The 23,647-nt window shown below is 38.7% G+C and overlaps 2 protein-coding genes across 3 annotated transcripts; both read right to left on the bottom strand.

Moving 5' to 3' along the window:
* Nucleotides 1-269: 269 nt before the first annotated feature.
* LOC121748626 (transcription factor bHLH48-like) lies at nucleotides 270-4,185 on the bottom strand. Of its 2 annotated transcripts, none has more exons than XM_042143095.1 (7): nucleotides 3,219-4,185; nucleotides 2,920-3,054; nucleotides 2,744-2,809; nucleotides 1,336-1,413; nucleotides 981-1,052; nucleotides 691-883; nucleotides 270-607 (listed from the first exon to the last, which is right to left on the bottom strand). In XM_042143095.1, exons 1-7 carry the CDS (start codon nucleotides 3,666-3,668, stop codon nucleotides 570-572), a joined length of 1,032 nt encoding a protein of 343 aa, XP_041999029.1. In that variant the 5' UTR covers nucleotides 3,669-4,185; the 3' UTR covers nucleotides 270-569. The 2 variants fall into 2 exon arrangements, with proteins under 2 accessions (XP_041999029.1, XP_041999031.1); XM_042143097.1 differs by having other exon boundaries at nucleotides 1,336-1,404; nucleotides 3,219-4,183.
* A 14,774-nt stretch (nucleotides 4,186-18,959) lies between these two features.
* On the bottom strand, nucleotides 18,960-22,508 carry LOC121749649 (protein cornichon homolog 1-like). Its single transcript, XM_042144232.1, has 4 exons — nucleotides 22,277-22,508; nucleotides 20,745-20,926; nucleotides 19,792-19,914; nucleotides 18,960-19,439 (listed from the first exon to the last, which is right to left on the bottom strand). The coding sequence occupies exons 1-4, from the start codon at nucleotides 22,349-22,351 to the stop codon at nucleotides 19,367-19,369; spliced, it is 453 nt and encodes a 150-aa protein (XP_042000166.1). The 5' UTR covers nucleotides 22,352-22,508; the 3' UTR covers nucleotides 18,960-19,366.
* Between the last annotated feature and the right edge of the window lie 1,139 nt (nucleotides 22,509-23,647).

Below are 23,647 nucleotides of genomic sequence, written 5' to 3'. Positions count from 1 at the left end.
GCCGGATACCATTTGGAATGAAATTTGTATATTTATATTCTATCCACCACTGCTTAATATGACGTGTCCATCCATATAGAATAACAAAGAGGAATAAATACATCACTCATACAAAATGTTTCACATTTATTTCATATTAGTACAAAAAGTTTAAAATTTACATAAATCATACAAAAAGTTTCATTCATGTTTCAATTTAGTACATTTGTTATATGTATTTAAACGACGTTAACTCTTTGCCTATGCGAAAATAGAGAACAAAAGGGAAATAGTGCAGATATTATGATATATATAAAGATTGAGATCTACAAGTCATGCATGATGTATGGAGATTGAATGACTTAAAAGTTAGTAGGTGTTAACATACAATATTAATCTATACTAGTATTATACTCCATATAGCAGACTAAAGTCTCATTTTCATCTATTCCCATCCAATGCCAATTGATCGGATGGAAATCGAACCTCAATGCCGAGATACTCTTCCTTCCTCATCTCCACCTAAATACGTGCTAATATATCTCGTATATACATAGCTAAAACCACGAGAGAGCGAACCAGGTTTCGGTTCAAAGCTCCATTTTCAGCTGGCTCGAGTGCAGAGAAGCTGTGTCAAACCAGCAAGATAAGGTTGATATTAGTTGCACAGAGCATGTATGGAAATATGCATTGGCAAGGAGTGTGGTTTACCTGAATTTGGAGGAGAGTCGTAGCTTAGCAATGAGTTCTCCTGGGTAATGAAGTTAGATGTGTCATCTACTCTGCCAGGGTGAAGTCCATCGAGGAGCCATGGCTGTTGTTGTCTGCTGCTGTTTAGTTGTCCCTCCGGCCAAATGGATGGCGGAAACATGCCTAGGTAGCTGTTATCAATGGAGGACTCGCTCTGCAGGAAAAGAGGTTCGAGAGTTTACATCAATATGTATTAAGTACTAAAATGTGGAGCATTTTCACCTTTTTCAGCGAGTTGATTATAGACTTACTTCTACAGCTAAAAGGGCGTCGAGGTTGAAATCAATTCTTGGATTAACAGCAGCAAGTCTCATGGATAAAAACTGAAGCCAAAGAAGCATTTCCAATCAGCTTGTTTCAAAATGAGTAGAGGGCAAAAGATAGAAGAGGCGTGGGGACGCCTCAACTCCTTTGTGGTCCAGACTTGTCACATTAGGATATGATAAAATAATACTATCTGTTTCTATTATCCGGATCCAGGTTTCAAAGTATTGAACATTCAAATCTTTAGGCCACAAGACTTACTCAAAAAATCAAATGCTTATAGCATGAATAGGAATTCAATTCTATCACCGTAATAAAACAGGTAGAAGAGGGACAGCTAACCTCCACTTGGCGTTGGAGAGCTTGCACGTGATTTATTATCTCATCGAGCACCATTGCAGTACCTGAAATCTGTAAGGACTAACCAGTAATTTTATTACAACACATCCCTAATTTTTTCTTCAATGAGTAAAGAAAATGTCCAAAAAGAAAAGAGGAGCAGGAAGAGGAACATTCTGTATTGCATTTATCAATTTCATTGCCGAAGCCTTTCAAACAAACTCTTATCTTCTTTAATACCCTTAGTTTCATTAACTCTTCAGGTGCAGCTGCAATTTGTTCGTAGAGTTTTCTGTTATTGTACCTATTCTTAAACATAGTACAGTGGAGTGAAGGGACAATAATGGCCAAATGTATAAGAAAAGCCATAAACTAACGTAACAGAGCAATCCAACCTGACAAGTCGATTTTTTTAACTAGAATCGTTCGTCAGGGTAATATTGGAACCATTATTGCTGGTTTCATGAAAAAAAGGCCAGTACTGGTGAATGACATAAGGTTTTCCTTTGCCTGATACAAAATGTATTGATCTGATGGTTCATCTGTATCAATTCGCTCTGCACATCCTTATCAAACTTTCACATGTAGACGATGAAAGTTTGTTGCTCATCGAATGTATCATGAACAGAATAATTTATAAATTTTTATTATTAATTTCACGAGAGTGGTATACACAGAGAGAGACCTAAGAAACTGTGTGGGAACGGAGAAAAACAGCCAAACAGTCGGAAAGAAACACCGCTCAGAGTTAGAAGCGTCAATATCTAACACCTGGGGAGTCCAGAAGCTTCAGTTTAAAGCAACACTAGCATAATTTTGTTTATCAATTTTCCTACATCTAAAAGGTTTCGTATGTTATAGGTCCACATATTGAACGAAAAACTAGGTCGTGATAAGATACCTCAACTGCTCAACTACAAAACTAGAACATCCATGGAACAAATATTTTAAAACAACCCAAAAGCATTTTGGAAATGATTCCGGAAGTCATTTCCAAGGCCAAACCCAAAATCCGATAAAGTGTCAGTTACTATCAACGAAGAAGTGGAAAGAGAGATAATGCAGAAATTTACAAGAGTGCCTTGGAATGGACGGGTAACGAACCAAACAGATGGTAAAAGGCAAAAAGGTGAAGACGAAGCGTAGGAATTACGAGAGGGACGCTTCAGCAGCGGCCCACCACTTTTCTTCCCTAACTAAAAAGATGACTGTGGACCCTAAACGTTCTTTTGCAAAACAAAAGGCATATGTAGCCTCCAGGAAATTAGGCAAGCATAGTAAATGAAAGAAGAAGATTATGCAATCCAAAAACCTAACTAGCCGTTAATCACAACATAATTGGTTCAATCATCGCAATTAGCTGGTGCAGAAGTTGTAGTATTAATGAAACGATAGCGTATTGACAGCTGACCTTGTTACATCCTGGGACCAGGTCCTGTAATAGCTTCATCCTGGCATTGATTTTCTCTCTCCGGGCCTGTGAACAACGACATGTGAGTAGTTGAGGGTTTGAAACGCAATAATTACGGATACTAATCTTGATCAAGGAGATAATTAGTGATTACTCATGAGATTTTAGATAATTACTCTTTCAGCTAAGCTATGGCTATCAGTGGCCTGGCCACGGCGAGCTCTGACATGAACGTATGGCAGCTGCTCGCCACTCCCATCAGACGCTTCATTTGCTTCCAGTTTTTTGCTCTTTTTGCTTGATTCTTTAACCTGCGTATTCAAAATCAACATATTTGGGAAATGTTCAATTTTCCCCCAAATTTTGGTCTCGAATTAATCATCTCGTTTATCAATTTACATCACGATAGTTACAAACTCAGATTTAAATCCAGTTTAGATTTGCAAATTGATGAGACGAAGGGGTATGAAATTACCTTTTTCTCCCTCTCCTTTCGCTTGATGGACTTCAAGCTCTGATTCGAAACTGCCGGCGATGAAGAATTCCGGTGATGCTCTGACTCCAACGGCTCCTGCTTCACCGAATCGGTCTTCATTGAGCTCGAAACCGATAAAATGTTCGTGCTCTCCGGCGGATTATCCGCCGAAGCAAATACAGAAAACATCGAGGCGCGGTCAATTAAGGCAATATTGGAAGGAAAAATTGGCGGCGGCATAGATTTCGCCGGAAAATCCTCCTTCACAAGGAGCTCCACAGCTTGCGGCGGCGGGAGCTCGAGAAGCGCCGTGAAAGATGTGCCGTCCGTTTCCGGCGGACCGGGGATCAGGCCGTGGATGTCGTCGAACACGAACCCCATTCCTCCTGGTTTCGTTCCGGATATTCCGGATCTAAATTGCGGTTGAACCGCTTCAACATTTGGCTCCATAATTTGAGGAGTTAACAGACGAGGACACAAATACTACTAGCAAATTGTGGTTGGCGATTCACATTGAAGCTCAGCTCAGCTCAGCTCCGCCACCAAAATCCGAACTATCCTAAGAATGAGTCAAAAAATTGGAAGGGGATAAAAAATTCCCCAGCCGAACAGAACAAACACTCACTCACTAAGCACAGACGAAGCTGAATTTGGAACAGCTAGAAGATTTTCCCGCCATTTCGCACTAATCCGCAAACGGTTACTCCATTGCTAGGTTCAATTATCAGAAGCGAAAAAGGGGGAAATGTGAAGACGCGTCAATTTGAAATGTACAGCAGCGGAAGGAATTGAGATAGTGATAGCCGCAGTTGAACACTGTTCTCTTCTTCCTTTCTATGACTGTTTTAACTTTTTGTTCGCCTTTTCTTGTGAGAGGAGAAAGCTACGCTATCAATGGCGGTCAAAGCGCAATGCTTGTTACTTTCTCTCTCTACAGTGCGTGTTGATTGTAAAATGGATTTGCCTCTATTTTTTTCCTTTTTTTATTCGTTTTCTTTCTTAGAGCATCTTCATTCTTCAATAGCAATAGCAATAGCAATAGCAATAGCAATAGCAATACCTCAGCCACAAACTTCTTCTGTCATATCATCAGCACTAAAACTCCTTCTGTCACATCACCAGGACAAGCAACTTAACAAGCAATACTCAGCCATAGCCCAGCCATAATAAACAAAATTTTAAAAATAACAATCACACAAAATACGGAATTAAACTTACGACACAGATACGAGAAAATGCAATAATTTCATTTAAATTAAAAAAGTACATTAAAAAAATTACAAAATTACAAAATTACAAAAAAAAACTATCGTCGTGCAGTCCTCCGCGCCCACAACTCTTCAATTAAATCCTTTTGGAGTCGAATATGAGCTTCCACTTGGCGCATGTCGGCATGTGCTTGGAGGCGGCCGGCTTCATCGTGAGGTACCCCACTTCGTACGCTGGGGGTGGCCACGCCGTGGCTTGGACCAGCTTCATTATCGTCGTTGGCCCAACTAGTCAGTTGTACACCTTCATCTTCGACAATAATGTTGTGCATGATAATACATGCGTACATCATATCAGCAATGCAATCGACATGCCACAAACGCGTTGGACCCCTAATTGCCTCCCATCGAGACTGGAGCACACCAAATGCGCGCTCCACGTCCTTGCTCGCCGACTCCTGCCGTTCCGCAAAGTAGGCTTTCCTCTCATCTGATGCGTATCTGATCGTCTTCACAAAGACGGGCCACCTAGGATATATCCCATCCACCAAGTAGTAGCACATATCATGCTGGTTCCCGTTGGCGACAAAACTGATGGCCGGACCGACGCCCTGGCACTGCTCGTTGAAAATGGGCGACGAGTTGAGGACGTTGAGGTCGTTGTTCGATCCGGCTACCCCAAAATATGCATGCCAAATTCACAACCGGTAATCAGCTACGACCTCGAGGATCATCGTGGGATTCTTTCCCTTGTAGTCGGTCGTGTAGAATCCTTTCCAGGCAGCGGGGCAGTTCTTCCACTCCCAATGCATACAATCTATGCTGCCTAACTTACCCGGGAACCCATGCTTCGCCCCGTGCATCTGCATCAGCTCCTGGCAGTCTTCGGGGGTAGGGCTTCGAAGGTACTGATCACGGAATATTTCAACCACGCCCTGACAGAAATACTTCATACTACTTCATACATTCAAGGGCAGTCGACTCGCCGATGTGTAGGTACTCGTCCCTCATGTCTGCCGCGCCTCCGTAGGCCAACTGCCTGATTGCAGCAGTGCACTTTTGAATAGGTTTGTGGCCGGGTCTGCCAGCCGCATCGTGCCTGAAGCGGAAACACAGATATCGACGCTCCAAAGCGTTAACAATATGCATAAATAGGGCCCTGCTCATCCTAGAACACCGCCTGAAAATGTTGGCGTTAAACCGCGGCTCCGGGGCGAAGTAGTCGTCAAATAGCCGCTGATGTGCAACTACGTGATCCCGATCAATCACTGCTCGGCGGTGGACGACGGGTCGAGGTCGAGGTACTGCCGCCTGCAAGGCCCGTTGTATCAGCCGGTCAATCTCTCGGGACGTATAGGCCTCCAACTGTTCGTTCAAACGCCGTTCGAACTCCTCAGCATCCCCACCACTACCACCACTACCACCACTACTACCACCTGCGTTACTCATTTCGCGTTGTTGATCTTGTACAGAAATTAAGATAGAGAGAAAACTCGTTAAAACAAGTGGTGCAAATGAAAATGACGTGCAGATCGCGTATATATAGTGTTTCGAAAATTAAATAAAAAAAATATCTCGCTCGCCGATCTGGCGCATGCAATGGCGGCCAGGAGATCGGCGAACGCATCGCCGAGCGCTCAGGAATCGGCGTGCGCTCGCCGTTTTTCTCGCCGATTTGGCGCTCGCCGGCTGCAATGGTTCGGCGAGCTGACCGGCGAGCGCCAAGAATCGACTAGCCGTTGCGTTCGTCGCTATTGGAGATGCTCTTATGAGAACTCGGAAAATTGTACTGACAAGTGCGAAAGTTAATAATTCTTTATAATAACCTATTTTATTCTATTTTTTGTATTTATGTCATTTTAATTATTGTTTTAATATCCATATATCTTTCTCCATTAAAAACTAAAAAAAATTTACATTAAGAAAATCTCAAATCAAATCAAAGTGAGTATTTAAATACTCCTTCAATCCTTACAAAATAGACTAGTTTTACCATTTTAGGTTATCCGCTAAAATTAGACCACATCTAAATATGGAAAAAAATTTAAACGATTACACACCATTAATAATATGGACTCCACAATCTTAACACACTACTTTCACTACTTTTTTTTCTCTATCTCTTACATTTTCTTATATCTTTGTCTATTTTTTGAAAAAGATCCATAAAAGTAAAAAATGAAATTAAAAAAAAAATTGAAAGAGTGAAAAAAAATTCATACACTTGCACCTCTTTTGTGTGACACACGGAGTTCCACTTTACACTAACGCGTGATGTTCATATGGAATGCATGCAAGGATGTGCATTTGGTCCTTAGTTGTTGCTAGTGATCATAGAGGTGTTAATTTCCCACCTACGTCAAAATTCCGTCTACATTAAAATGAGATAGATGTTGAGTTGACAATTTTATTTTTAAAATGGCGTCATCGTTTATCAAATTGTTAGGAACATCGACCGCACAAGTTTTATTTATATTTAAAAAATTACATTTAATCACAAATATTTTTTTAAAGTGTAGGTTATAATTTTCGGATTAACATACACAAAAACGCATTTATTGAGGAAAGCAATGGGTCCATCACCCATGTCTCCAATTTTTGCTTTATCAATAACTAATGTTGGGGCAAATCATTTTCCTTCGCCCAACGAAATGATCATACAAAATGCAATGCCCAACTATACTTATTTTTGCAGCCTATATAGATTGGCAATCAAATTATAACCTCTTTAACATGCTAGAAAGACATAATTTCATCTGGATTTATTTATAAAATTTTGAAAGGCAATATTTATGTATAAAATAAATACAGCAAAAATATGATTAATTAGTAAATGTAGGTCAAGGCAAGAAAGTGATGCGATGCGGTCTACTGCGTACGAAGTGGTTCAGTATGGGCGACAGGCCCATTGTGTAATCGTGTGGGGACAAGTCCACTATTCCTTTGCAATTAATTGCAGCAAAAAAAGCGGGTCCGTAGCCTTGGCGGCCCTCACACTCCGGCCCAACATCATGTGAGAGGGTTCAATCAGGGTACGCAGTAGCCCGTTAAGGGAGAGACCTTAACTCATTGCAGCAAGATCTGCCCCTCCGTTGCCAACTGCGCTACGCCCCTGCGGGCAATTTTCCTTTGCAATTAATATTAATACTCCTTGTAACTTATACATGCACTGAGCCCGGGTCAAGTTTGATCCGAATTCGAGTTTGACAAAGGCGGAGGAGGAATATGTGCCAACTTTGTACGATAACAATGTGAAGAGGAGATGGCGGAAGTAAATGGAGAAAGGTTGTGCAACCTCTGTATGGCAGGCAGCGAGTGAGGAGGCATGAATGGATTAGGACAATGAGGATACTGATCGAGTTGGAGAGGAAGAGTCCAAGGAGGACATTAAGGTGGCGTTTGGTTGTCATGACTAATATTATGAGACTATTCATTTAGGATTAAGTTGTGAGATTATTTTAGTTGGAGGGGGAGGATATGACTAATTATCATGAGACTATCCATCTAGGATTAAGTTGTGGGACTCAATCTTATGAACCAAACATGATACACATTTAATCATGAGATTTAATTTTACCAACCGAACTCTCCCTAAGGGTACTGGAGGAGTTGGAGGTGTGAAAGATGCGGATATGCACACATACAAGTGTTTGTCAATTCATAAATTTGTAGACAATAAATTAAAATTTTGTATGTGATTAAACACTTTTGTAAATTGTTACCTAATTATTTTTGGACAGCTGGAGGAGTTGGAGGTGTGAAAGATGCGGATATGCACACATACAAGTGTTTGTCAGTTCATAAATTTGTAGACAATAAATTAAAATTTTGTATGTGATTAAACACTTTTGTAAATTGTTACCTAATTATTTTTGGACAGATGCTAGTATTTTTCCATAGTTTTGAAAGTAGTCCAAGAAATCATAAATTAACTTTGGACAGATATGCTAGTATTTTGTGCCATCTTAAGTAAGATCGAGTAGTGAGTACTATTTTGATGAATTTCTATTTTAGTAGTAGTATACTTATAAAATGGAGTATAACAACATCGACCGCCATTCATTAATAGTGGGTAAACCGTCATTTTCTTTGCATTTACTATACCAAATATTATAAATTTAGAATTTCACAAATATATATCAACAAAAAGGTCATAAGAGTAGTATACCTTATGAGATTTCTTCATATGATTTAAAATAGTTATGTACTTATACACACATAAGGTCATGTTAGATTTAACAACTATTTTAAATTAATAATTATATCAATAATCTACTTTATAGATGTCAACATGAAGATATTTGTATGTCTTCTGTTGACATGTAAATAACTAAACTCATGGTGTATAGTTGGTTTGATGATAGAAGAAGTGGATTCAAAATTGATTATTACTCGTTCTACCGAAAATGATACATTTTCCATTTTGGTTTGTAATCAAGAAATTCATTATTAAAAATAACATTATTTTATATCTATTTTATTCTTTTTTCATTAATAAATAAAATAATAGTAATAAAATCATGTATCATCCAAATAATGAATTATATTCTTCGGAATGGAGAGAGTATATGTGACAGTCTACCATCTATATACAGTAATCCTAGTATTTTTTCTTTACTAACTCTCTGACATCAATAATTTTTTATACCATTTTTAGTCTAATAAATAAAAAAAGTTGTTAAAAATATTAACTTAATAGTATATTATACAAAATACTTATTTTATTGTGTTTGCAATAAGTAAAACTGATTAATAATAAATAACTCTAATTGTCATTCTAAAACAGTAGTAATTGTGATTGTGAAGATGGTCAAAATTGTCGGCACACTACTTAGATTTACTACATAGATGAGCTACTGCTTTTACCATTTAAGCATTAATTTCTCTAATTAAGTCCCTGATAATAACTTCGTAAACATTTAATAATTCTCTAAACAACATTATCATACACTTTTTTTTCTTACTTTTTTGTACATTTTGTCAGAAACAGTGCCGCACTGCTTTTGTTATTTCTTATATAACTCCCTTGCCCCCTTGGGAATAGGAGTCTATCTATAAGAGCATCTCCAGTAGGCGGATGTCCTACTCGGACATCCCGAAAAACCCTTCCGCCACGTCACTAGGACTTCCCATCCCACTGCCACGTCACTAGGACATCCCCTTCACAAACCGCCCTTCCCGCTAGGACTTCCCGTAATAAAAAAAATCACAAATTCACAAATAAAACAATTTACGTTTACGGAAATAAAATTTCAACACGAATACGAACGGGAAAAATTAACAACTTCATTTAAAAAAAACATACATGATTTGAAAAAAAAATTACATAGTAATAAAACAAAAAAAGTACTAACATCAACGTCAACCCTTCCGCGTCCAAACCTCTTCGATAATATCGTTCTGAAGTCGAACATGGGCATCTGTTTGCCGCATGTCGGCAAATGCACGCATCCGCTCGACCTCTCCATGAGGTACCCCATATTCACATTCGCGGTGGCCACGCCGTGACTTGGACCTGCACCCGTATCATCTTCATTGGTCCACTGAGTCAGTTCCGCACCTTCATTTTCGACAATCATGTTGTGCATTATGATACATGCGTACATGACATCGCCGATGTTGGGAATATACCACTGCCGTGCAGGACCCTTGACTACCGCCCATCGACTCTGGAGCACACCAAATGCCCGCTCCACATCCTTGCGCGCTGCTTCCTGACGGCTCGCAAAGTATGACTTCTTTTGTCCGAGCGGATGCTTGATTGTCTTCACAAAGACGGGCCAGTTTGGGTATATCCCATCCGCCAAATAGTATCCCATATTGTGCTGGTTGCCGTTGGCGACGAAACTGATGGCGGGACCAAAGCCCGCGCACTGAGCATTGAACAGGGGCGACGACTGGAGAACGTTGATGTCGTTGTTCAACCTGGCGACTCCAAAATAAGCATGTCATATCCACAGCCGGTAGTCAGCTACAGCTTCTAGGATCATCGCGGGATGCTTGGCTTTGAAGCCAGTAGTGTACATCCCCTTCTAGGCGGCGGGGCAGTTCTTCCACTCCCAATGCATACAATCTATGCTGCCCAACATCCCAGGGAACCCGTGGACCGACCCATGCATATCTACCAGACTCTGGCAGTCTTCGGGGCTCGGACTCCGAAGATACCGCTCACCGAATATCGCTCTCACGCCCGCGCAAAAATTCTGCAGACACTCGACGACTGTCGACTCGCCAATATGGAGGTACTCGTCGAACATGTCGGCCGCGCCTCCGTACGCCAGTTGTCTGATTGCGAAAGTGCACTTCTGCAAGGGCGTGAGTCCGGGTTTGCCAGCTGCATCCTCCCTGATCCTAAAATACAGGTATCTTCTCTCTAAAGCACCCACGATGTGCACAAAACAGCGGACGATGCATTCTAAAGCGTCGCCGGAATAAGGCTTCCCCAAAACGTGGTTCCGGAGCGAAGTAGTCTGCATACAACCGAATATGTGCAGCAATGTGGTCACGGGGTACTGTAGTTCGACGATGGATCGGCCGAGGTACCGCAGCCTGCTGCCGCCGCTGCGCCCTCTGCTGTAGCAGCCTATCTATCGCACCTTCCACAGCGACCTCCAATTCATTCTCGCTATCACTGTCACTAGACATTCTAGATATACTTGAAATTAGAGATGTAGAGAGAGAAACTTGTTAACACAAGTGGTGCGAATGAAATAAAATTCAACGAGCCGTATATATAGAGTTTAAAAAAAATTAAAAAAATTTAAAAATCGGACGTCCGACCCACGCCACAATGGCGGACGTCCGCCCGCCTGTCGCGCCGACGTCCGAGGACACCCGAAGTCCTCACGGGACGTCCGTATCCGACCTCCCCTGCCACAATGGCGGACGTCCCGGTCGCCCGTCGCGCACGTCCGACCGGACGTCCGCCATTGGAGATGCTCTAAATAAGTGTTCTAATTCATAATTATTATCCTCACATTTCACTAATTTATTCAAATTATAAATGAGACTCACATTTTACTAACTTTATTCGATCTATTTTTTTTAACATTTATCAAAATTCATGCCGAAAAGAAATATGACTCTAATTCACGGATGGAGGGAGTGCAAAACAAATAAAGCCTTTTTTATTTCTTAATATCAAATAGAGGAGTGAACATCTTTTTAGGTTCACGAACTTTGCTAAGTATCATTTTAGGTCCCGTAAACTTTGAAAATATTATTTTGGGTCCGTCAACTACAAGTTAATATCATTTGAGGTATTTTGAACTTTTTCCGGACGAAAATGCCCTCAAAGCCTATGTCTCTGACGCAAGATGAGTGGCGAAAGAATTTTCCAAATTGCCATTTGAAGGCCTTAAGGGCATTTTCATCCTGAAAAGGTTCAAAATACCTCAAATGATATTAACTTGTAGTTGACGGATCTAAAATGATATTTTCAAAGTTCACGAATCTAAAATGATACTTTGGCAAAGTTCGTAGACCTAAAAAGATGTTCCCTCTAAATAGAGTACACAAAAATATAGAGTATGTTAAGTTATCCTAATATATCGGTTAATAATTTAACAATTTTTATGGGCTTATACATGGGGTTGAATCCTTTATTTATTCAATAAATTTTTAAAAAGTTAATAAATAATTTTAATACCAAAATGGAATATCTTTTTTAGTATTTTGTATTAAATACTAATAAAATAGGGATATCAGTCAAGAGGGGGACGTTTTCTGACGAAAATAATTAATAATCTACAATAATAATTATCTTAAACTTTGATAGGAAAATAGCTATGATAACCCTACCTTAATCTACCATAAGACGTGTCAATCATATAAATCGAAATAAACTTTATTAGAACAATAATCACCACTATTATCAAAACAACATAAATTAGGCTTCGCATCTACTTCGATAATTGGAAGACCTAGCTAGGTCATTAAATTTAATTTCAGATTTCCAATTATGGTGTAATAATAATGCACCGTTGATCACATAATTGCTAGCTAAAAATAAACGATTTTATTACAATATGCTACTGTATTTGTAGTCTATATTTAAAAACTTACACAGACAAAAAATAAAAATACGATGCTAAACTTTTTTTTGTAAAGGAGAATAAAAAGTAGTACTACTATAATAAATGAAAAAATCGCATGGAATATAAACTACTCCATATAAGGTGTCAGATTGTTTAAAATGTCGGTTGTTGAAATTAATTTACCGCAGTATTTGTTGACATATCTTCCCCCATTAAATACTCCTACTATATAAATAAACAAACAAACCGTCGACATTGTTGACCCATTTTTTATAAATTTAAAATTATTTTGTGGTAAATTTGAGTTAAATAAAAAGCAATAATGCTATTTTTCGATAAATTAGTATACTGGTATTATTTCCATGAAAAATAAATAGAGTACTTAAAATATCATCGATAATTCATAATGAAGACTTTATTCAATAAAAAATTCAACCATATAGTAGTACTACTAAATGCCCTATTGTTTTAGGATAATGTAACTTCTTTACTAGTACTCCTATTAATTTACAACATACTTTATCATCTAGATGCCTTTTTTTATTAATGCATTTTTCATTACATGGACCACTAAATAATCGGCCTTCATTTTTTTTTATTATGAAATTAGAAGAAAACATCATAATCATAAAATTTGAGTGGGGCTCCAGCCGCCCTACGCTCACGTGATTATTGTTCCCTCGGCCCAATTTATTTGGGCTTTTTTTCTTTTAGGGCCCACTTTCTAATTATTATTTAATAAATGTACATACCTCCATCCATTTTATAAAAATAGACACTTTTAAATTAGAAGGAATTTTAACAGTACACAGTAAGTTAAAGAACAGTGAGATAGAAAAAAAATAATTAAAGTATTACTATTATTGAAGAACAAAATTTATCTCATAGCGATTTTTTTTAAATAGAATTAACTAATTTTAAGGGACATACAAAAGTGATAAAAGTGTTCTATTAAGGAGGAGGAGAATATTTAACTATTTAAGTACTACAAAATAATCATTGCCTATGTGAAAGAACTATTTTGAGAATTTTTCATTTGCATGTGCAAATGATGAGATTTTGACAATTATTTGAATAGTTGCATCATTTGTCGAATACGTTGCGATGCATATGATATTACAATTTTTTTTTGTGTTTGTCGATGTGATATTACAAATTATTTAAGATGGAGATATTTTAATATCTTCGTTGATTTTCTAACATGCGAACCCGTGATGTAATAATTACTTTTTACCCCAGAAGACATTTTGATAGAAAGAACAGTAATATTCTAGATATAAATATAGGAAGTTGATTAATAAAAGAAATGTTTGATTATATAAAAAATACACATTGGTATTTGTTTGATGAATTATTCTCAAGAAACATTATATGTTTTTTTTTTTGGTAAATAAAAATTCTCAAAGCCTGAAAGAGAGGCGAGCCAGAAACTGCAGAATGCGATACAGAGAACAAAGAGAAATAAAAACGGACAACCAAGCAGCTAGAACAAAACCGAGGAAGGCTGCCAAGAAAGAGTCCCAACAACAACCTACAAAAACGAACACACAAATCAACAGAATACAACAACTTGCAACTCACTCAAAAATAGTGCTGTGAAACCTGAAAACAATTCCCCAATTCTTTCGAACTATAGGTTTTATCTTTCATCCTTATCATTTTTCTATTTTATTAATGTTGTATTAAAATATTTACTGTTCACTATCACGTCTATTATTAATGAACGGAGTATATAAAGAGATATTTGTGGTGATATGTCTCCACCCTTTATCGAGCTGTCATGACCCTATAAGTTTAGAGTTTGAGATGAATACCAAGTTTGACAACACCAAGGAAGTTGATGAGCCATGACCCACACATCCAACGCTAAGACAACTTCAATCTAGTTTTTGCCTCAGATAATGACCCAACACTAAGCCACAGAGTTAATACACCAAACTTAGACCCCACCTCACTCGTGGGGTCCAATTCCATTAGGGCATCGCAGTGGTGCGGATGTCCCAGAGGACATTCCAAAAACACCTCCTGCCACGTCATACGGACTTCCCACTGCGGATGCCACGTCATACGGACATCCCACCACACAGTTGCAGACATCCCCAAGGGCATCCCGACGGACTTCCCACATTAAAAAAAATCACAAATTCATCAATTTAACAATTTACGGAATTAAGCAATTTACGGAAGAAAAATTCGAAACGAATACGGAATAAAAATTTCATTAATTAAAAAAAAAGAAAAGTACATTTCACCAAAATAAAAAAAAATACATTTCAACAATTCCGCGCCGACGTCCGTGGGAGTCAAAGCAATGACAGACGTCGCGACAGACGTCAGCGGAAAGGCGCGGACATGTTGTGTCCGTATCCGCTGAACAGTTGCAAAATGGCGGACGTCGCGCACGCCGATCTGACATCCACGCGGAAGTCCGCCACTGCAGATGCTCTTACGAGATTTATCTGCTCTCGTAAATATTTCATCCGTATTACAAAAGATATCACACTTTTTATATGCCCAAACAAAAAAAAGTAAATCATCATCTATACATTCCGTTACATTTTCTCTCCTTTTATTATTACTATAGTTACTTTTCTCTTTCTTTACTAATATATCCACCACACTTTTATCTATCTACTTAATGTACGAAATAAAAGGTTAAAAAATCTCGGTGTCATCCACAATTTCTCCAAGACTAAGGGACTACTATGCTAGGCGCAGGGTTGTTAATAAACCAAGTCGCTTGCAAGCTATTTTTTAGGCTTAAGTCAAAAAAAGGTTCATTCGAACTTGTACAACTTGCTAGCTAAACGAACAAAGCTTGAATATAGTAGTAGTATTTGGCCTGTCAACTCTTGAAGAAGCTAAGCTCCTCAAGTGATTTGACTTAATATGAAATTATTTCTTTCTACAATTACTAATAATTGTATTCCATATCCGACTAATTTATTCATCTTAAACAATGAATATATTGTATCATTGTGGATAAATAACATAATACTCCTATATTTTAACAAGAAAATCATCTTAATTTAAAAAATATCTCTAAATTCCAAAAGTGCTTTAAGACTTAATTATGCTCGTGAGTCTTGACTATTGACATACACAATATTATGTACTGAACATCCGCAACGGAGGACGTCCCGGCGGACGCCGGACGTCCGCGCCGGACATCCTCTATTAGGCGTGCGAGGGGCAGATGCGGACGTCGGCTGCGGACACCGCAGATCTGCGGCTTTCCGACGACGTCCATCGTGACGTCCGTCATTGCGGTGCCACGACGGACGTCCTGACGGACATCCCGATTTTTTTAATTTTTTTTAAAAAAACTCTATATATACGGCTCGTTGAATTTCATTTCATTCGCACCACATGTTTTAACGAGTTTCTCTCTCTCTACTTTCATTTCTTTTGAAGATAAATGAAGCACGATAGTGATTCTCCCGCCACGAGCGAGTGACAAACGCCGATGGCTCGTTGAATTTCATTTCATTCGCACCCCATGTTTTAACGAGTTTCTCTCTCTCTACTTTCATTTCTTTTGAAGATAAATGAAGCACGATAGTGATTCTCCCGCCACAAGCGAGTGACAAACGCCGACGTTTCCCGTTAGAGGTGGGGGGAAACGCCGGCAGAAGTGCAGGGATGTCCGGGATGATGCTCGGAATGGCACCGATGATGCCCCAACTCCAAATGGCGGGGATGATGCCCGGGTACTACAATATGTACCCCCCTTGGTGTGCAGGGATGGGTGGGATGATGCACCAAATGCCCGGGGTGAGTGCCGCGATGACGGGGATGGCGCCCGTCCCGATGATGCCCCAAATGCCCAGGATGATGCAAGACATGCCTGCCGCTGCGGGGGTAGCAGGCTGGGGGTCCCCCAATCACCTGGGGACAATGTCTATCGCTCATACATGGATTTATTATCTAGCGATTCCCCCCCCAGAGTACTCCTCTGGAGACCACCGGCATTGAGACTTTCGCTTTTGAGGAGTTGGGGCTATCTCCGGTCAGGGAGTCTCCCATTGAGATGCCACCGACGGTAGGGAGGACGAGGAAGCAGGGCAAAGGGAAAGGCAAGGGCACTACCTCGTCCTCGCGTGCGGGGGACGAGGGTGGGGCGGGGGCCGGGGGGGGGGGAAGAAGCCGGCAGGGGAAAGAGGACCATTTGAAGCATAGGGGAGTGCGTCACGCTGGCGAAGGCCTGGGTCGGTGTAGTCGATGATCCCTACATCGGGGCTAACCAGCATATCGAGAGAATGTGGTGGCGCATTAGCCAAATCTACCTCCAATTCAAACCGTCAGGTGGGAAGCCTCACGATGGAGAGCAATGCCGGAAACAGTGGGAGCGGCTGAGGAGGCACCTCATCCGATTTTCCGGCATCTACCAAAACAACCTCCGCACGACAACCAGCGGCATGTCCGCCGAGGATGTGAAGGTTCTGTCCATGAAGCAGTACCCCGACAGTTCTTTAGGTTTCAGAGAATTCAAATATTGGGAGGTCTATCTTGTGGTGCAGACTTCCGTCAAGTTTAGTGCGGGTGTTGAAGCTGGCTAGCCAAAGCGGACGAAGATCAACGCCTCTGGCGAGTACAGCAGCAGTGCCGGTTCCCACGACCTCCCCGACGACGAGGCAGAGTTTCCCACCCCTCAATCATCTTCTCGCCGTCGTTGCCTGATTGGGCAAAAGACCGCGGTGCGGATGGCCACGAGGTCCGATCGGAAGCTCCTTCCCAGCTCAATCCCGAGCTCACCCAAACGCAGAGCCTGCTAGACACAATGGACAAGTGCGTAGCGGGTGACCCCTTATACAAGATGATGCTGAATGATGTCATCGGGAGTATGAGGCGCGATTTGGGGATGCCACCCCTGCCCGGGAGTGACGCCGGTACTAGCACCGGGGACGATGAGGAGTGAGGCGGGGGCCGCGTTTGTCGAAGCTTTGGGTTGTAATTTTTTTAACTACGTATTTTAAAAAAAATAATTATGTATGTTTTTTTACTATTTAAATAAGATCGTTGCATTTTCCCCGTATTCGTGTCAAAATTTTAATTCCGTAAATTACATATTTGTGAATTTGTGAATTTTTATTATTGTAGATGTCCGCCGGAATGTCCTTGGTGATATCCGTCATTGTGCAGTTGGATGTCTTTATGACATGGCAGTGCAGTGGAGGTCCTTATGACGTGGCATGAGGTGTTTTTGGGAAGTCCGCCGGTGCATCCACACCAATGCTCTAAGCCAAGTTAGAACATAATAGCATTGGACTCACCGTATATTTTACCACACAATCAAACATGAATATATTGTATTTGAAGGAAGGAATTATAGTTGAAGGTCACTCTCAATTTTAAGACAATGAAAATAACAATGTTTGATATGTTCAAAGTTTATTATTTAGGTGATAAGATAAAAATTGAATATTTTGATGGGAGACAAGTTATAGGGGTATCGGGCCCAATGTCCCCATGGTCCCTTCATTCAATTATATTAATAAATTGATTTAACAGTGATATGTGAAATTTCATGTCTTCTGCCCAATCAGTTGTGCCCCCCAAATTATCTGTCATTTCACAGCCTGGAATACAATGTACCCCATTTAACATAGTTATGTGTGTTTGGCCTGTTTGTGAAATGAGTCCGCCTAAAGCGAAACGTTTACTTTTCGGCACATAATTTATGAAGTAATGTTCCGTGAATTGAACATAATAAATACATGGTGAAGCATAGATGATAGTGTTTTCAATTTATGAAACATATCACTTTAAGTGATACGTTGCCAAAAAAGATGAGTCACTTAAGTGGTACAAATGAAGAATGAAGTAGTAATACTACCCCATCCACATAAAATAGACAAAATTATAGATGACACGAGTTTTAATGCGCACGCAATTGGTAAAGTAAGAGAGACTGAAAGAAAATTTGGTAGAAGTAATGTTAGTGAATAGTGATATCCATATTACTAGTAGTGTTAGTAGTGTTAATTTTTTTTTTTGTTTTTAGAATTAGTCTAATTTTTATGAACAACCTAAAATGGTAAAACTAATACTCCATCCGTCTATGAAAATAATCTCATTTTATTATTTTGGGATGTCTACAAAAAATAGTCTCATTTTATAATTTTGAGATGTCTACAAAAAATAGTCTCATTTCTAAAAACGAAAAGTTTCTCTCTCATAATTTACGTACTTATTCTCTCCATCTCTCTTACTTTACCTACTTTTTCTCGTCCTCTCCTACTTTATCATTTTTTTATTAAAATTCGTGCTGTCTACAAAGGAGACAATTTTTGTTGGACAATGGGAGTATAATTTTTGTGTGTGGGGTGTGGGTGGGGGTAGTAGTTGAAGAGTGAACTAGTATTTTGGATGGACTGCTATCTAGTTTATCACTAATTGCTACTAGTATCTAGTGTATTGGCAACTTCTTTTTGAAGGTGTTAGCTTTTTGTGTAAATGAATCAACAACATAAAGGTTAGTAAAGATAAAAGTGCAATTTCCAATACTAAGAGATCTTTCCTCATTCCATTTAATGTCTTCGAATGCACAAATCCTCAAAACAAAATACTAGTAGTACAAATTAGCCATCTATTCAACAATTATAATCAAGGTACATTATGCAGAGAAACACCAAAAAAAAAATTCAATCAAATTACAATGCATGTGAAGAAAGAAGGCTCAAATGATCACACCTTAAAAACATATGTCATCACCAACAAATTTACTAGCCATTGAGCAGATCAGACATCAGCTCTTGTCCTAATCTATGGGTAGAGAGAGAGAGAGAGAGGCTAACCATGTTATATTAAATTGGGAGACTCGGTTGCAAATGGCGTTTGTCTCACTCTCGACCAAGTCACACCATCATCAACAGGAAGAAGCCACACGACGGCTTACACAAGTTCAATATATAGTCGACCAAGCCACAATATCCTCATCGTCAGCAAATACAGCGCTCACAACAGACAATGCAAGCCTGTATATTACCATTCAACCATCAGAAATCAAGAATTATCGAGCTGGATAAGAACGGCCTCAACTATTTTAAGAAACCAGGAGTTTTAAGTAAAGAAAACATAATTAAAGAACAAAACCATTTGACCATGTAGAAGATGCAAAACCTAGAAAATATGCAATTTTTTATTACATCAACTTCGAAAATCTAATTCTTTGTCATTGGAGTGGAGGACTGAGAGCACAGAAGAAAATGTCCCCGTAGCAATAGTTCTATATCCAAACAACACATTTTTTATGAGAATGGTCACAGAAGAATTTATGCATTCATTCACCAGAAACAAAGAATTTGGAGGGTAAGTATTTTAGCTAACCTTGTAATGACTAGACCAAAGAAGATGACGTAAAACCCCAGCTTTATAAGACGAGCCTTTTTCTCAGTACTGACTACTTTGAAGACTTCAGTGACATCGACAAGATGTTTGTTTGATAGGTACCTGAAATTTAAATTCGAGAGACATTAGAGAGAAACAAGACGAGCAATCTGGTGAAAATGTAATGATGTTGCAGATGCACAAATTTAACCAAGCATGTTCACACGATGACACGTGATGATCCTAGCCAGACTCAGTCTCTCCTGGCCTAATCCGTTTCCAAGGGCAGGAGTCAGGACAGGGCATGGCAAGATATAATCACAGTTCAGATAAGAAATATAGATGCAAAAAATAAGCATTTTGCTTGGTCCATATTAAAAACATATAAATCCTAGAGAAAATATATAATTTCTTACCAAAATGCCCATAGTAATTAAAAATATGAAAGTAATTTAAGTTGAAGGCTCATGTGAAATTGTTCAATTCGCATGATTGAGTGAACCTCTAAATTTCCCATGAACATAGTTTTTTTTACAATTCATTAAAGGTAACATAGTCGATTTACATAAAAAGTGGCTATAATTTGTATAAATATTTTTAACTTTGGCAACTATATATATGTCGACAAAACAAAATGGCTATTTTTCACCATTGCCACTAAGGAAACATATGTGATATTGATATAACTCTAAACCATGTAATGCATAATGATACAATTTTTATAAATACGATGTATTAAGGAAAATAAATAATGATAACAGAATAGGAGTAGTATTATATATTAATAAAAGTTCGCACCAAAGGTGCAGCAAATATGGTTGCAAAACATGCTTGAAGCATATATTTGTAATATGAATTTAGATATAAATGGTTTATTGAATAGAAATAGTTATAACTGTATGAGTAAATCACACGATCTGCTGCAGCAAAATAATTGTGCGGTGAAAACTTACTGCTTGAGATTATAGTATGCAGTGGGAAGCGAGAGCAGGAACATGATCCAATGCCCCGTCATGAGAAAGAGAATGCACAATGCGCCATGCAACAAATACTCGGGCACAATCACATAGTTGATACGAGACGATAATTCGTAGGGATTCAAAAAGTCAGCCTCCAAATCCGAGAACCCTAAGAACTACAGAAAAGAAACAAGCTTTTGAGATCCATGTAGATGTTGGGTCGTGGCTGAGATACTTATAAGAACAAATGTGAGGATTAACTGCTGGTATTAGATTAAGAAATAGGCAGACAGACGAGAGTGGAAACTGAGGACACAGGCAAGAAACATTGATACCAAGCAAAGAGCTTAGGTGCTTAAACAAACTTGTAATATACTATCAAGAAATCGCATAACATCATAGACCGTGAGATAAGTTATGAACTAAAACAAGAGGATGATTCATGAAGTCGAGGCAGGTAAGCAAAGAGGAGTTGGATGTAAAAAAAGTAAACGATTCATTGCAGAAATCAACAAAGAACATTGAAACACTTAGTGTTTGACGTTCCTAGATTTGAAGCCAAGTTCTCTATCCTCATAGAAACTTATGCATCCACAAATGCAGCCGACATGCAAAATTTAAAACAATCTTTAAAGTAGACATGGAACTGTCTACAAATTCACAGAAAGTACAAATTTTTCACTTACACTCGGAAAATTCTGGACAAATACAGACAACTATGAAGGAAAAATTAATTCTCAGTCAATTCATCAAATCAACCATTGGTCATATTCTCTAATTTGCAACAATTGTTGTATGAACCTAACTAACACAGAAAGTGGGCCAACGGAGTTTGGTTGCTATGCTTCATAAGGACCAAGGAGCAATGCTCAATGCAGAAAATTTGGTCCAAACTATACTAATATTCTTGTCATGACGAAGCTAGGAAAACGCCTATTTTCAGTCATAAACACTGGCCAAGATTTTCTCTTTTACAGAGCCATTAGCTTTCCAAACAAGGAAGACACAAGAAATTAAAAAAAACAGAGAGATGGATTCTAATTAGCATATAAGCAAGAACCCTAGAAATAATTAACACCTTTATTCTCACAGCAATTAAACATATACTTAAATCAAGTGGGCTTTACATATCTAGAGACATCATGATTTTTCTACCTCATAGCTATCAAAAATTGCAGTTTTTTAACTAGCTCACAAATTTAATTAATCAAGCTGCAAATTTAATCCAAACTTCACATAAAAAGAAATTGCAGAAGACAAGAAATACATACACACTAGGCTGACCCAAAATTTTTCTCATTGACATAGCAATTAGCTTTTAAACTGGAATATAAACAAAACAAAATCTTTATGCTAATAGTAACTAAACAGAAGCTCAAATGTGCAATCTAAACACAAAATTCACAGCTACAAAAAGATTTAATTTTTTTTTTTACTTGGAACTGAGTATTATCACAAAAACCAAAGGGGCGATGACAAATCGCAATTAAGGAACTGTAAAATTGGGGGAAAAGGACAGAAAATACCTCGTAAAAATTTAATCCCAATAGAGTTAGGTTCATGCAAGAGAAAATTAACCAGAGAAATGGTAACCAATCCATGATTTTGCAAGGAATTAACACTGAAATTTACTGCCCCTGTTGCAAGATCCTTTCTTGGATCCTATTTCCCTGACGAGCGATTGAGGGTTAAGAAGAAGAAAAAACGATGATTGTCTCACTCTAATTCTACTCTGAGAACGTGGGTTTACTTTTTGAATATACTCCATACGATTAAAGCCAAATTGGTAATTTTTATTATTCGATATTTTATAAATCGATCCCTTTAAAAAAAGTGAAATTCTTATTTTTTTACACAAAACATAATTTTTAGGAACAACTAAAAAGAGGAAAATACTAATTTATTAGCCGTAAAAATTAATTAGGCTATATTTATTGCGACCGGTCCAAACAAAATACGACGTCGTTTACGGAGCTCCAAAGCTTGAGAGACAGAAGTTTGCTTGAAGCTTCTATTTTCATTTCAACAACAATTCAGAAGAGAGATTTCGGAAAAAGGGTCTCAATTCGCAAGCCTTTTGAAATTAGGGATTAAATTCGCTGACCTTTCGAAATACGAGATCGTGGCATGCGAATTTTTCGGAATAAGAGATTTTTGAATTTTTATCTATTTTCTCTTCTTTTTTCTTATTATTTATACTACAATATTTATAAATTGACCTAATTACCCCTAATATTTTTAACACAATTTTAATGGAATTTTACTCCAATTTTATTTTCACACAATTCTGTGTAACACCTCTGATCACCGCCGCCTCTATTGAATTTAAGCAGCAAATCAAGAATTTGATACTCATATCTCTGATGAAGCCGCGAATTTCTGATGTTTGTAAATGCTGGTAGAGAATAAAGATCACGACACAATGAATTTACGTGGTTCGATTTACTGAAGTAAATCTACGTCCACGGGAAGAAAAGAGGGCAGAGTTGTATTGCTTGATCTGGGATTACAGCTTACAATACACACTTGCTATATAATCTATTCTGTCTCTAGAGAACGAAAGAGTGAGAGAGTCCTCTTATGTCAGATCTAAGTTCTATTTATATATTGAACTGAGATTGTGGCTTGCATCACCACCCTAAGTCGTGGAGGTCATGGAGGTCATGAGATCCTGCATGGCCACTAACTAGGCAGTGGCTTACATCATCAGTAATTATGTCGTGGATGTCGTGGAGGTCATGAGATCCTGCGTGGCCACTAACTAGGCAGTGGCTTACATCATCAGTAATTATGTCGTGGATGTCGTGGAGGTCATGCATGAGTCCGCTATCTCCCAGTTCGGTCGAATACTGAGACCGAACTGCTGAATTATTGCCGAGTAGCTTTTGCCGATCTGA

Source organism: Salvia splendens, chromosome 9 (assembly GCF_004379255.2).
Source record: "Salvia splendens isolate huo1 chromosome 9, SspV2, whole genome shotgun sequence".
NCBI lineage: Eukaryota > Viridiplantae > Streptophyta > Magnoliopsida > Lamiales > Lamiaceae > Salvia > Salvia splendens.
Note: the sequence above shows the minus strand (reverse complement) of the source record. Positions and strands in the feature narration are given on the sequence as shown.

Coding starts and splice junctions, on each gene's coding strand:
- LOC121748626 (XM_042143095.1), bottom strand. CDS start 3,668: ATGGAGCCAAATGTTGAAGCGGTTCAACCGCAATTTAGATCCGGAATA. Junction 2,810..2,919: donor GCCATAGCTTAGCTGAAAGA/GTAATTATCTAA, acceptor CGTTGTTCACAG/GCCCGGAGAGAGAAAATCAA. Junction 608..690: donor CGACTCTCCTCCAAATTCAG/GTAAACCACACT, acceptor GGTTTGACACAG/CTTCTCTGCACTCGAGCCAG.
- LOC121749649 (XM_042144232.1), bottom strand. CDS start 22,351: ATGGATTGGTTACCATTTCTCTGGTTAATTTTCTCTTGCATGAACCTA. Junction 20,927..22,276: donor TGGGATTAAATTTTTACGAG/GTATTTTCTGTC, acceptor TCTTTTCTGTAG/TTCTTAGGGTTCTCGGATTT. Junction 19,915..20,744: donor GCATACTATAATCTCAAGCA/GTAAGTTTTCAC, acceptor TTTAAATTTCAG/GTACCTATCAAACAAACATC.